Genomic DNA, 14,888 nt, shown 5'->3' with positions numbered 1-14,888 from the left:
AGACACAATAAAGGTGTTTGTAGACTGGACAGGCACTAAAGCTGGCAGTTTGAACGTTATATGAACAGAAACTGCAACAAACACAAACTTGGGCAAATGACCCAATAGTATATTGCCACTCTCTGATGGTTAGTGCTGCCGTTTTGCTGAGGAGTGCACAGACCATTCCAAACGCTGAAAGAGCAGAATCACAGCACTGCATCTGAACCCAGATCGACTAATGATGTCTTTACTGGCCTTTTACTGGTCTTTACCATGCTCAAGCCAACTGGTCACAGTATAATAACCACACTGGTGGGATATGACTTGAGTGATTATATGTGCTAAAACATTTCACTCCCATTGAAATTAACTCGGTTCTGTAACACAGATGACAGGAATTATGGAATCTATGAAAACTGCGTAATCTCAATATTGTGTAACATCAATATCATATACATAAAGCATTTTCTATTTACATCTACATTTACAGCATTTAGCTGACGCTTTTATCCTAATCGACGTACAATTATGAGTGAGTACAACTTGAGCAATTGAGGGATAAGGGCCTTGCTCAGGGCCCACAGTGGCAGCTGGGCAGTGGCGGCCTTGAACAAGTCAAGTACCTCAACCACTGAGCTCCACTGCTCTGTACTGCCACTGCGCTGCATTTCTGGGAAATAATGCTTTGAATATCTGCAAATCTGTAGAGATGTCCATAAACTGTGCATGACTGACATGTATAACTGCAATGTTATACATTCCTGCAGCTCTATGTTCCAACACTAAACCTTCAGCCATGGTTAACAAATTCTGTCCATGCGGATTTAATGTTACTGGGAAATTCTTTCACGGCTACCGTAACCTCATGGAGTCATCCCGATGGCCAGATGGTCTGGGTATGGAAATTATTATTTAAATGAGCAATCTGCATGGACTTCGTGAACATTAAGGAGTGTGGATTGTGGGCTTCCGCCGTCATGCCGGATCTTTACCTATGTTGAGGAAGTCAGATCTGTACTGACATGTCATCCCAAATCCAAAGTCCCTCCAGAATCCAGTGTCCTTCTTAATGACCTGTAGTGGGAAAAACATGACGTTTTAAACTCCTGTCACTTCCTGTCTGTTCTGTGATGATGTCTCTGGGTCCCAGTTTGCATCGTGCACACAGTGACAGCCCAGTTAATTGCAGACCAACCCTCTCTACTCTTTCAGAATGTAAACACCGCTTGCTTGTAATTGCTACATTTGTCTGATAGTGGCTGTCTGCGTAATCAGACACGTCAGAGGTGGTGAGTGTGTTGGGGGGAGGAGGAGTGTGTTACCAGCTGCTGTTCCACGGGTGGGACGTGATTCCCGCCACCATAGATCACAGCTGGGTTGTACTGGCTGAACAGCACGGGATAAAAGACCCTCTTCCCTGAAAAGGCCAGCGAGAGCAGAAATGTGGAAAGATTTACAGGAACACTGCTTTACAGGATTACAGCTTTTTAGGAATACCGCTTTACAGGAATATTGCTTTACAGGAATCCCACTTTACAGGAATATCACTTCGGAATAACATTACAGTCACTTATGAAACTTTCTGTCTCAGTGAAACTCACATGTCTAAGGAGGTCTGTAAAAACTCACACTCTCTCACTTCACTCTCTCTCTCTCTCTCTCTCACTTCAATCAATCTGTCTCAATCTCTCACTCCCACGTTCTCTCATTGGTTTCCCTTTTGACTTTATTTCAGTTTCAGTTTAACAGTTTTACTGGTATGACTGCATATAGTACAATATTGCCAGTATCTGAAAAAATATTTAGAAAAACGAACTTGATTATTATTATTATTGTTGTTATTATTATTATTGCTGTGGGTGTGTTTGGTAGCATCTTTTGCAGCAAGATTCTTCAAGGAGAATTTGTAATTTTTTGAGCTCAAATTAATTTAATTTTGGTATTTTGGTAAATATTTAAAGTGCTTCTATATTTTTCACAAAGATGAAAAAACTATCTGTCTCACCCTCACCTGACATGCAGAGGCCATGTGCTCTTGTTTGGTAACCATGCATTTCTGTGTCTGCTCGCATCTCTATTACTGGCCTCAGACTGGGCTCCTGCTCTCTTTTTAGACTGCTACGTTACTCTAATTTACTTGGATTTGTGTTTGATTTTTTTGTCTGTGGTCTCTCTCTAGTTCTATGCATCTGTCTCTTTCTATCTGTCTCTCTCTCTTTGCCTCGCCCCGACCCCTGACCTGGCTGGGTGTTCAGACGGCAGGTGTTGAGGAAGTCTGCAGTGAAGATGATATCCACATCGCAGAAGAAGAGCAGGACGTTTCCGCCTTTCCACGCTCGGGCGCCCACGTCCAGGCCACGGCCACGAGAGAACTCTTCATTCAGCTGGATCAGTGTAATGTTGCGGAAATGCAGCTCTCTGGGGTTTGGGAGAGAGAAGGAGAGAGAGGGAAGGAGAGAGAGAAGAAGAGAGAGAGAGAAGAAGAGAGAGAAGGCAGCTGAGTTTCAAAGCATGATGCATATCCACTCTACATCACTCATTTCATTTCCAAATCTAGATTGACACTAGTGAGTGACCACAACTTCAAAACATTAAAATTTCCTGACATTAATTATAAAGTTCTTAAAATGTTCCTAAAAGAAAAAAAAAACAAAAGCACTTTCTCTCTTTGGACAGGCACCAGAAAAATAGAAAATAGTAATTACTGTCAACCACCATACTAGCGTTAATGGGAGATGAATATTTTACATGGATGTGAGTTAAAAACACTGCTGTGTCTCTAGCAGGAGACAGACGTGGGAGACAGATGCGTCCTCGGTGTCACGGCACCAGGCTGTCTGATCAGAGCAACCTCACAGCTCCGGCACACCTTCATCTCACAAGCTACTGCAGTGGCACTCCCAGCTGGAGCTGAGGAGGCTGAGCAGAAAAGGGAGACTCCTCCACTCGTCTCCCCTCTGCCTCCTCTCCTCTCCTTCATGTCATGTTCGGCACACTCCACTGCCCACCTCTGCCCTCCCTGGAGCACACTGAGGGGGGACACTCTGATGCTGGTGGCACTTGGTATGCAGTCAGGGGAGGGAGGCAGAAGATGAGAGGGAAACAGTGTTAGCGGGCACATCCATCCCGGATTTAGGATTTGGTGGTGGGTAAGAGAAAGTTAGATCGCCTGAAAAGATCGCCTGAGACTGACTGTGTGTGTGTGTGTGTGTGTGACTGTGTGTGTGTGTGTGTGTGTGTGTGACTGTGTGTGTGTGTGTGTGTGTGTGTGTGTGTGTGTGTGTGTGTGTGTGTGTGTGTGTGTGTGTGTGTGTGTGTGTGTCTGTGTCTGTCAAGGTGATTCCTCACAGCAGCAGACATGGACCTTCTCTGACACACACACATCTTGAAAAGATCCATTAAAAATTAATGAGCAAATCAAGGTGGTAAATTCAATCCAGTTCTAATCCCTACAACCCATTTTAGACCATTTTTAGAAGGGTATGCACTGGGGTACAGCCTGAATGAGCATGTGTGGGCACTGGTCTCCTAGATTATATTCTGTAGGAATTAGCAGGTCAGGAATGTAGATAATCGTGTGTGTGTGTGTGTCACTGGCATGAGGGCTGTGCTCCACCAGTCACTGTTACCAGAAAAACGTGTCTTTCAGCAGTGTGCAAAGGAAACACGTGTCTTTTAAAACATTTTCGAGCAATGTGTACACACACAAAGACACAAATAGCTGGCTTCCTCTTACCCACTTTAGGCCTTCTACACATGTTGCCTGAAAAAAATCAACACGTCCCCTGAATCCAGACCCTTAGCACATGGACACACGCTCTGATTCTCTGATTGCTCACTGGAGCTGAGAGACTCATCCTGGAATAAAAAATTTCCAATCACTGACTCTTCAAAATAAGTTGCTAATAATGTAAACAGGCTGGGGATTTTGGCAGATTTGGATCTATTTAAAGAGGACAAATATTTTTTTGGATCTATTTAAAAGTAGACAAACGCTGGTTCTATTTAAAATAGAACTGGCAGCTTTATAGGGAGTGCAGGTATGGGTGTGTGTGTGTGTGTGTGTGTGTGTGTGTGTGTGTGTAGAGTAAACATGTTAAACTGTAGTTTGCACAGATGCGCACACACCTGTCTGCTGTCTCTAGACAATACAGACATCAGGAGAGCAGAAGACCCCTAGCAACATTTCGGTGTGATCTCGGATTCCCAACACAACATCCCTGCCATTCTCCTCACAGAGCCTTATGAACACTCTTCACAACGCTCACGACATCTTATTAAGATGGCAAACCAAATGTGCTCCTCAGTCATTATGGATAATGAAACCTTAATTCACTAAATGCTTCTCCTTCGAAACTATTGAACAAACAGTGCAGTGTGGGTGTGACTACCTGTCTGTCTCCTGACTCACTAAAGGCCAGAGACCAACCCAGCAAACTGTTCTCTCCGTAGTTCCGTGTTCTGGGTGAAGCAGCTTCACCCCCCACCCCCTTCCCTCTCAGATGAACACAGATGATTCATTATTCATGGCTATCGATTCTGGTTGGCTGTCAGGTGGATGTGCATCTGGCTTTCGGCTGTGTGTGAACGGGAGACATGCAGACAGGAAAGTCTGCAACCCCGTTAGCACATCATACGGCATAGAATATAAGGGCCGGACTTCAAAAGGAAGCCGAGGGAGAGCCGACAGGGAGGTGCCGTCCTCGTAAACGCTTCGCCCAAACTCTGTGTTTGACTGTGTTTGTGTCGGGTCGGGGTTACGTCACGCCCGTCAGGCGATCTCTGGCCGGGTGGACCCTTATCTGGGATGTAGTCGACTACCGCGGCATCAGTACAACACGCTGTTCCACGTTCCAGAGAAACACACTCCAGCACAGACTGAAAAATGATACACAAGGTATTATTTATTGCTGGACATGGATTGCGGGCATTTGGTGTCCTTTTCTCTGACACAGTAACCATGACAACTGCTCTGTCGTGTTGGAGATGGCTATCGTGAGGGTTGAGCTAAGGGTGGTTACTTTTATCGCCTCTGACAAGATCTCCCACTGCCAGACCCTAAAGAGCCTTCGAATGCATGTGGGTTTTGCAGGTTTACAATGACGAGATCTTGTGTGCCAGCACGGGAGAGCCTTCGTAAGCACGTCTCTGCTACGAGCAACCTCCTGACTGCTGGATACTGAAGTAGTTACAGACTAAATCAGATTCTGCCAGCAGCACCGGAGTGCACGCTAGCAGCTGGTCTGAGTGGTCGGCGCACCCTGCACCTCCAACAGGCCCGGACTGGTTACTGGCATCAGACACGTTTTGTATCTACACCAAGACACTAAAAGTGCAGATTTATAGGAACGTTTTTGACTGAATGTGAGAGTAGAAGTTTTCTCCAGCTAGTGTTTGGAATCCGGTAACGGAAGAAATGTGTTTGGTTTCATTAAAGGGTGGTAATGTGGTTCCATTTTAAATTCTTTTACTTTAAATTTTGTGTTCTCTTTTATTTGCCATACTTTTATGTAATGTATAATATCTGTGTAATTTCTGTTCCTTCAATCTGTACCTTTCCTTGCAACCTTTTATTAATCTTTATATTCTGTAAATCACTTTGTAAACTTTTAAATTTTTTAAAGAACATTCTTCCTCTCTCTCTCTCTGTGCGCATGTGTGTGTGTGTGTGTGTGTGTGTGTGTGTGTGTGTGTGCGCGCGCATGTGTGTGTGTGTGTGAGTGAGAGTGTGTGTGTGTGTGAGAGTGTGTGTGTGTGTGTGTGTGTGTGTGTGTGCGCGCGCATGTGTGTGTGTGTGTGTGAGAGTGTGTGTGTGTGTGCGCGCGCATGTGTGTGTGTGTGTGAGAGTGTGTGTGTGTGTGCGCGTGCATGTGTGTGTGTGTGTGAGAGTGTGTGTGTGAGAGTGTGTGTGTGCGCGCGCATGTGTGTGTGTGTGTGTGAGTGTGTGTGTGTGTGTGTGTGTGCGTGTGTGTGTGTGAGAGTGTGTGTGTGCGCGCGCATGTGTGTGTGTGTGAGTGTGTGCGCGCGCGCATGTGTGTGTCTGTGTGTGTGTGAGAGTGTGTGTGTGTGTGCGCGCGCATGTGTGTGTGTGTGTGTGTGTGTGAGAGTGTGTGTGTGTGTGTGCGCGTGCGCGCATGTGTGTTTGTGTGTGTGAGAGTGTGTGTGTGTGTGTGTGTGTGTGCGCGTGCGTGTGAGAGTGTGTGTGCGCGCGCATGTGTGTGTGTGTGTGTGAGTGTGTGTGTGTGTGTGTGTGTGTGTGCGCGCGCGCATGTGTGTGTCTGTGTGTGTGTGAGAGTGTGTGTGTGTGTGTGTGTGTGAGCTCACATGATTTCTGTGCGTCTGGGGGATGGATGACTTTTACGTAGAGAGTGTAACAGCAGTGATGACCAGAGGAACACTGCAGGATATTGGCTTTCTCCTCCCAAAATACCATAACCAACACCACCACTAACACCACCACCACCCCACAACACACTGCACTTCCCATTTCACACATACGGATCCAAAAACAAAAGCATCATCAAGCTTTGTGTGTGTCTGCAAAACACAATGCAGCCACCTTGTTGGTCTTCCTGTGAGACCTATGACTCATGTTTTTCTGCCCAGAAAAACAGACAGAGACAGACAGAGTGACGAACAGAATAAGGTGTCATGGATGGGGTGTAGAAGCCAGAGAATATAATATAGAATATATATGATATTATCGTTTTTCCATCTCCTGGTTAGAATGTAAACTACATCTTGTTTGTTTGGATATTGCATTGCAGTGTCTGTTATTCCCCATTGGTGCTTAAAGTCCACTCTCAACACTCTCTCTTTCTCTCTCACTGCATGCAGGATTCCTTCAGCTGTATTCTGTGGTATATGATCAGTCACAAGAAATTGGGTCTAACAGCATCTGTAGCTAAACGTCCGACTTCAGTGTTTAGTGTCATGGTGTTCTAGTGTTCATTGTTCAAGTGTTCGTGTTCTAGTGTTCAGAGACGAAATGAACACTAGAACACTTGAACTGTGTGCAAAAGACCAAAGCAATTTTAGAAGTTACTGTTTTTGTCGCTATTTTGTCAGAGGTCATTATGACACTAAAGTGATGTGTACACACAACCTCAGACCTGCACCCTTCTCCCGTAAAGACGTGTGTGTGTGTGTGTCTGTGTCTCTGTTACATTATTCATTGTGTGTATGTGTGTGTGAATGGGTGAGTGCATGCATACGGGTATGTATAAGAATGGATACATCCTTGGCACGTGTGCGTGTGTGTGTGCATGTGCATGTGTGAGTCTCTCTGCATCTCTTTTACATTATTCATCGTGTGTGAATGGGTGAGTGCATGCATAAGTGTATGCGTATAGGGGTATATATGGGTGTGTGTGGGTGTGTGTATGTGTGTGGGTGGAGACACCCTTATTTATTAGCATACCACTGAATAGAACAGAAGATAAATCTCTAAGCAGAAGAGTGTAATCTTTGTCCTTTCTGTATTGTTTTTTGCCTGGTGCATTATGGGTAAACTGGTCCCCTTACACATACTATAATATGCATGGACAGAGTATGTACTATAGTTTGTTTGGACAGTACTCTTACAAAACATGCACACAGGCCACGTTGTAAGACTGTAAGACCAGTCAATAAGACTGTAAGACCACACAGTAAGACTGTAAGACCATGCTGTAAGACTGTAAGACCACACAATAAGACTGTAAGACCACGGTGTAAGATTGTAAGACCGTGCAGTAAAACTGTAAGACCACACAGTAAGACTGTAAGACCACGGTGTAAGATTGTAAGACCGTGCAGTAAAACTGTAAGACCACACAGTAAGACTGTAAGACTGTATGACCATGCAGTAAGACTGTAAGAGTGTAAGAGTGTTAGACTATGCAGTAAGATTGTAAGACCACACAGTAAGACTGTAAGACCATGCAGTAAGACTGTAAGACCACACAGTAAGACTGTAAGACCACGGTGTAAGATTGTAAGACCGTGCAGTAAAACTGTAAGACCACACAGTAAGACTGTAAGACTGTATGACCATGCAGTAAGACTGTAAGAGTGTAAGAGTGTTAGACTATGCAGTAAGATTGTAAGACCACACAGTAAGACTGTAAGACCATGCAGTAAGACTGTAAGACCACGGTGTAAGATTGTAAGACCACACAGTAAGACTGTAAGACCACACAGTAAGACTGTAAGACCACGGTGTAAGATTGTAAGACCGTGCAGTAAAACTGTAAGACCACACAGTAAGTCTGTAAGACTGTATGACCATGCAGTAAGACTGTAAGAGTGTAAGAGTGTTAGACTATGCAGTAAGATTGTAAGACCACACAGTAAGACTGTAAGACTGCAAGACCATGCTTGTACCTTGAAGTGTTCTCCAGGGTTCCTTTGACCTCGTTCGCCTGGTCCTGGCCGAAGTAGACCACGGTAAGGTGCACTCGTCTGTCTTGCTTTATACACACCTCTCTGTGAAGAAAAAGGACACACACACACACACACACACACACACACACACACACACACAGTCTAATCAGATTACTCATTCTGGCACAGCCAATGAACTTCCCCCTTCTTACTGGTGTGAGGAACACAACCATCATTCTAACCTAATGCTACCCAGATCTTCCACAGAGCATGAGAAATGAGGAGGATCTGAACAAGGAAATCTGGGATTACAGCCACTGTCCCAGGGGTCAGAAGCTGTGTGTCCAACATCAACTATTACTCTGCTAGTTGGTATTTCCTGAACCCTGATTATCATCACCATACTGCTCAGTTACATAACGGACAAACACACTGCTTTTTTCACTGTTGATAATTGTTTGTTAGCTGTGCGTCGTTTGGGGAGAGAGGGTCTTCGCTGGCTGAATCATGCCAAACACGTTTGAGCTGCTTTGACAAATTGTGCTGATGGATTTTCTTCTTCCAAAAGCAGCTGAGCTTCAGTAGGGCTCCCAGATTCCACATTTCTCATAATCCGTTGGAACATGAAGTCCACTGGCAGAGTCTGTGTGGATTTAACGCATTTTCACGCAGTGAGGAAACAAACATTCAGTTTGAAAGAAGACGTATCGTCCAGCACATTTGGTTCTGTAGACACTAAACAGATCAGGGCACCGTGGAAACAGAAACCAAAGACAACTGAAGAGCTCATAGAGGAGCTGGGCTCCAAATAGACTTTACCCACACACACACACACACACACACACACACACACACATACACACACACACACACACACACACACACACACACACACACACACACACACACACACACACACACACACACACACACACACACACACACACACACACACACACACACACACACACCAAAAACTGCTGTGTGAAATTCCAGCAGTTTGGGGCAGACGCATTCTGATAAACAGGCACCAAATGTTCCAGGTTCATGCTGACTGTGCATTTTTTGTTTTATCTGTCTGTGCTTGTGACAGACGGCGAGAAGGTGCCAGTGAAGAAACGCTTGTGTTCACAAGCCCTTCGTAACGCTGCATGCTTCCCCTCTGCGGATTATAATCTGAGACTCTGAGTGTGTGCAGCAGGGAATCAGCTGTCCTGAAGTGTCCTGAAGTGCTGAAAAGCAAAGCGTGTTGTGACAGTTCAGGACAGAATCGAAATATTCCAGCACTGTGAGCAGGCGCTGAGATTTGGTCCTTTTTCATAACAACTACGTCAGATAAATGGGGCATTCACAAGACCAGCCTAAGACATAGAACCAGGAATATGAGCATAAATTGTGTGTGTGTGTGTGTGTGTTTAGTCTTGATACATGATAATTAGTCTGTAGGTCGTCCCTGCACACCGCTGACCATCCAAAAGACACAATCCTCCCCCCCACCCCTCCATGTGCTCCTCTCTCCTCCTCCTCCCTCTCTCTTTCTTCTTTCTCTCTCTCCTCTCTTCTTTCCCCCGCTCTGAATAATGAATGAGGCAGGAGTGTGTGTCCAGACCATGGAAAAACTCCACTGTTCCTGCTCGTGTGTTCTGGACAGCTGTCAATGGTGATCTACTCACAATGGAAAAACACCGCAAACTGCAGTCTCATACAATACAAGAGAAAATAACACAAAGTATTGATACTGTGGTACCACACTAATAATGAGAACAGCCTCTCAGAGCAAGTTAGTCAAAGGACCTAAATATAGCCAACACACCAGTTTCCAATGAAATATAGTATGTGATAAGTAGAATATGAATATTAATTAAAGCATCACTCAGATGGTCACATCTTTAAATATGTGAGTTAGAATGTGCAGACGTGGCGGCTCTCTAATGAGGACAGTCGAACACGGTCAGATGCTAGACAGGAAACAAAAAACCCACATTACCTCAGATCTGAACGGTGTCCTCAGAAAGAGAGGGAGAGAAGGATGTGTGGGTCGTACCTGAAGCTGTGCATGAACTGTTTGAATTTGTCGGCCCTCTGAGAGAGGGGCACGATGATGTTGATGGTGGCGTGTGACGTCTCCACCCGCTCGTCCGACACCGTCATGAGGGGCCCGAAGGGCCGGAACAGAACCATCTTCCGGAACTCCTGCTTGTGCTCGCCCCGGAAGGTCAGCTCGTACAAGGTTCCTTTGTCTTTCTCTGTCCGCGCTACACCTGCAGGGGGTGGCGGAGAGGTAGGATGTCATGAACCTAATGAGGTCATAGACACGCGACGCTATTCCAATCATAATGCTGTAGGAACCAGACACGCACACGCACACGCAGAGGTAATCTGAGGCCAGGAGGAGCTTCCTTTTTGGCTTCACAACAGTAGAGTTTGTGTGTGTGTGTGTGTGTGTGTGTGTGTGTGTGTGTGCGCGTGTATGTAGGTACAACTGGAAGATGGTCACACACTAATCAGGATTTCAATACACACTTCAGTCCATTAACATCTTTTTCATTTTCTCACAGCAATTACACAAAAAACCCTTTTTCCGGATCTGTGCTGTAAGGCATAAAAAGTCAGCGGTCACTCCCATTGTCCTTTAAACAGGACACAGAAGAACTGCAGTTCATATCCAGGTTTGCCCAAGACGTTCACCTCTGTCACATGACTCTGGAGAACACACAGCAAGATGAGCAGCTCCCTGTAGGAGCAGGTGCCTGTGGAGAAGCCATGAGAGGAACGGTCCTTACCATCACTGAAGCTAATAGATGGGGAGGGAATGGCATGCTGGGAATTTCTCTGTCTATTTGGTTATAAGCAGTTATAAGTATGTATAAGCAAACTGTAGCGCACACAAAGATTGTAAGGGACTGACTTCCTCAGTGCCAACTTTTGTACCAACTCCAGATCAGCCAACTTTAGTATGCAGTTTCTTCTCTGGAAAACCTGTGTACAGCTCAGTGTACGGACCCAGACTATAGCCATCACCAACCAGGGCAGGAGAACGGTGCAGGAACAAGCGTGACCTATGACCTGTATGATGGGACAGCATCCTGTTGCACTTCCTGTGTTTGGAGCCTCCTGTTCCCGTGCGGGGCTCTGACGGAACAGGAGTCGGGCCGGCCGGCGTGAGCTCACCGTGATGGGCGCCGGGCAGGTTTGCAGCAGGCTTCTGGGAACACTGGACACTGTGGAGTTTTTTGGTAGGCTAGGGGCGCTTTAGTGCCAGATTGGCAGATGCTTCGAGTCCGCTGGACGGACTGAAGGACTGCACCCGCCGGCGGACATGAGTGTCTGACTCTGTTTTTGCTTTCCTGACAAACGCTCCTTTGTTAAGAAGGGCGGAGGGAGAGCACATCCTTAAACGGAGCAGCCGATAGCACAGGCAGTAACGCTACATCTGACTGCACACGTTCTCCCACACGCTCACTGCTTTCCTTCACATCTTAAACTTCTGAAGTATATAAATATATATACTGAACACTGAAAGCACGCGTGATGTCAGAGAGTCCAGTACATGCTCTGCACTGGGAGAGTATTAACATGAAGAATATTACTCATGACACACTCTGACATGGGTGTGTGAAGTTTACACAGTTTTTACACAAGGATGAATCAGTTATTTGCTGTGTGTGTGTGTGTGTGTCTGACCTTCAAGAGGACTTCTTGCCCTGGTGTTTATATGAGTGTGTGAGAGTCTGTGTGAGGGTGTGTATGTATATGTGAGGGTGTGTACCCTATGTATATGTGTATGCACATGTATAAGTGTATGATTGAGAGAAGGAGAGAGACAGAGAGAGAGAGAGAGAGAGAGAGAGAGAGAGAGAGAGAGAGAGAGAGAGAGAGAGAGCGCAAGCACGTGTTTCAGGGCTGGTGAAGGGATCAGACGTGACTCAGCTGTCCGTGATTCAGCAGCTGTTTTTCTTTCTGTGTTTGCGCACTCACACACGCGCGCACACACACACTCACACATATACGTGTAGTGCAGGATATCCTGCCTGCAGACCACCAGCTTGCTGCTGCAGGACCCACGAGACGCTGCGGGATACAGCAGCCAGCCCTGGAGCTGCAGACATGTGCCGCGTTCTCCACGAGAGCGAACGAGTAAGCTTAAATCGTCCGCACACATGGAACTTCCCGACCTGTTTACAGGGAATGTGTTTAGCCACATCTGGTACCAGCCACCCAAACCGAGACAGGCCTGGCAGCGTGGAAATCTGGAACTAACTGACCTGGGAAATTTCATTAGTCACACTGTGGGACCAAATTTTTCCAATTTGGGTTGCACATTAATAAAAACCACTGTCCCTTGTTAAATGATACCATTATTCATTTATTCATTCATTCAGTCATCAAGTTAGTAATACACAAATAAAGCAGAAGACATTTTGAGTTCAGGATCTGGTCTGATCCCAGGTTTCTGTTCAGCCGCCTTTATGATATTTCTCCTCGCATCTCAAACTGAACTCACCTTCTATGAAGTCAGAGGGGCTGTACACCTTGCTGGTGGCTGTCTTGTCTCCCCTCTGGTTTGGGGCATTGAGGGCATGCAGGGCGTTGTCCACCACCTCGCTGAGCTCGTCGCGGTGATCTTTTCTCACGGGCTTTTCCTCAGGGTGGCGCGTGAGGCCCGTCTCCAGCTGGTAGACGCGATGCAGGGTGAAGCTCTGGAACGGCACCACCGAGTACTCGCTGGGCAGCCGCACGCCTGCCTGCACCTCTGCCCGGCCCAGCTGCCTACGCAGGAACTCCTGCAGGTCGGCCTGCTCGCCAATGTGGGCCGGGGGTCCGGCTCCACCCTGCAGGGCCTCCCGGAGCTGCGCAATCTGCTTCTTCAGGCTGGAAATGTGCTGCCGGTGCTGCTCCTCGCGTTCCTGGAGCAAGGCCTGGTAGCTCTCCCGGCCACGGGGCCCTGAGGGGGCGCCGCCCGGATCCCCCGGCGAGCCTGGCGCGGCAGGCCGGGGAAGGAGAGGGCTCACAAGGGGGTCGTCGTTGTGGGTACTGCAGGTGATGACGTAGAGGAGCGAGAGGGAGCAGCAGATGAGGATGAGCACCATGCCCATGCGGCACAGCCAGTAGAGCAGCCCTCGTCGCAACATCTCGGCCGAGCCACACACGCACGCCACGCCACGGTTCATGCCATCCTGGAACACAGCCAAAACTAACCCTCACCCTACCAGCACAATGCAGAAACGCTGACCCAGCACTTACTGGTGCTTGTATCTGTCTTCTATATGAAATGGGGGGGGGGTTGTTTTGGTGGGCTACCGCACGTCCTCAATGAAGGACATAAAGATACGCATGTCCACGTCTGTCCTTCACCAGACGTCTTCTTAGTCACGCTCCTCTAACCGCGTGTCCCCCTCGGCCCATCCTGGCCACGGCATGGCATCTGAGGCCTATTTAACCAGCGTCGCTCTCACTGTGCCCTGAGGCTCGGTCCACCACACCCGCCTTCCTTGTTCATCTGAAATCCCCTGTGAGTCGCCGTGGAGACAGTCTGCTTCTGTGCTGTCGGACTGTTTGATAAGAACATATTTTGTTCCAAAAGAGAAAAAAAAAAACTTCCTGCTCAGTGAATAAGGAATTTCTCTGGGAACATACGGAGTTCTTCAACTGGAGAACTCACGTTTCATTCATAAAATCTCCCAGACTGCGCGGGGTTAACAGTGTGTCATGGATTCAGTGTCCATGAAGGTTCTTGTTTTGGTAGACATCCACATTCCACTGGAGTGCTATCTCAGTAGCGTCTGTCACTCAACAGTTTATATCCAAACAAACTCCAACATGTTCTCCAAATCTACCCCAAATTTCATCCTCCATTGTGTGCATGTGTGTGTGTGTGTCATCCGCAGATGTTCTCCTGCAAAAGTAGACATATCATTATGAAATCATTTAATGAATGATGATTAAAAACTCAGACTGCCTGCATATCGCCAGAAAAGGTCAGAAAAGGTCAGAAGGCAGGTGAGGAAAGGTCATGGTGATGTTAATCAATAGAGCAGCACCACAGCTCCAAACACACATCACAACCAATGGCAGCCCGATGTGATTAAGCTGCATGAACTGATTAAATGTATAATTTCAAAAGTATAATCCATCTGAGCAAAGGTCACTTGGATCCAGTGTGTGTTCAGCCAGAAAACAGACTCAGGCTTGTTTTAAACCAAACGTTTGTCTTGTAGTAGGAGTCGGTCAAGACGAGCATTGTGGGGGTAGCAGTGTGGGTCAGGTGTACGAAGGTGGAAGAGGTGGAGCAGCGTTAATGCTGACCGCATGCAAACACACTGCAGAAGCACTGTGAACTGAGTAAACACACTGCAGAAGCACTGTGAACTGAGTAAACACACTGCAGAAGCACTGTGAACTGAGTAAACACACTGCAGAAGCACTGTGAACTGAGTAAACACACTGCAGAAACACTGTGAACTGAGTAAACACACTGCAGAAGGCAAGGCATTCACACACACACACACACACACTAAAAACACATTCATTTATACACACAC

The 14,888-nt window shown here is 46.7% G+C and overlaps 1 protein-coding gene across 5 annotated transcripts in view; it reads right to left on the bottom strand.

Annotated features, from left to right (window-relative positions):
• The window catches only part of csgalnact1a (chondroitin sulfate N-acetylgalactosaminyltransferase 1a), a 32,492-nt gene that overhangs the window by 2,253 nt on the left and 15,351 nt on the right, over nt 1–14,888 (bottom strand). For 4 of the 5 annotated variants that reach the window (XM_081702067.1, XM_035535538.2, XM_035535537.2 and 1 more), the window contains 6 exons: nt 12,851–14,242; nt 10,391–10,607; nt 8,347–8,448; nt 2,222–2,400; nt 1,305–1,399; nt 975–1,056 (listed from right to left, as the gene is read on the bottom strand). In XM_081702067.1, coding sequence (XP_081558193.1) covers nt 975–1,056; nt 1,305–1,399; nt 2,222–2,400; nt 8,347–8,448; nt 10,391–10,607; nt 12,851–13,517 — 1,342 coding nt within the window. In that variant the 5' untranslated portion in view covers nt 13,518–14,242. The remainder of the gene's footprint in view (nt 1–974; nt 1,057–1,304; nt 1,400–2,221; nt 2,401–8,346; nt 8,449–10,390; nt 10,608–12,850; nt 14,243–14,888) is intronic. The other variant, XM_081702069.1, reaches the window with a different exon arrangement.

The sequence above is a fragment of the Electrophorus electricus genome, chromosome 19, assembly GCF_041902795.1.
Source record: "Electrophorus electricus isolate QZ-2024a chromosome 19, ASM4190279v1, whole genome shotgun sequence".
Lineage (NCBI taxonomy): Eukaryota > Metazoa > Chordata > Actinopteri > Gymnotiformes > Gymnotidae > Electrophorus > Electrophorus electricus.
The sequence above is the reverse complement of the archived record's forward strand: the minus strand, read 5'-3'. Positions and strand labels throughout refer to the sequence as shown.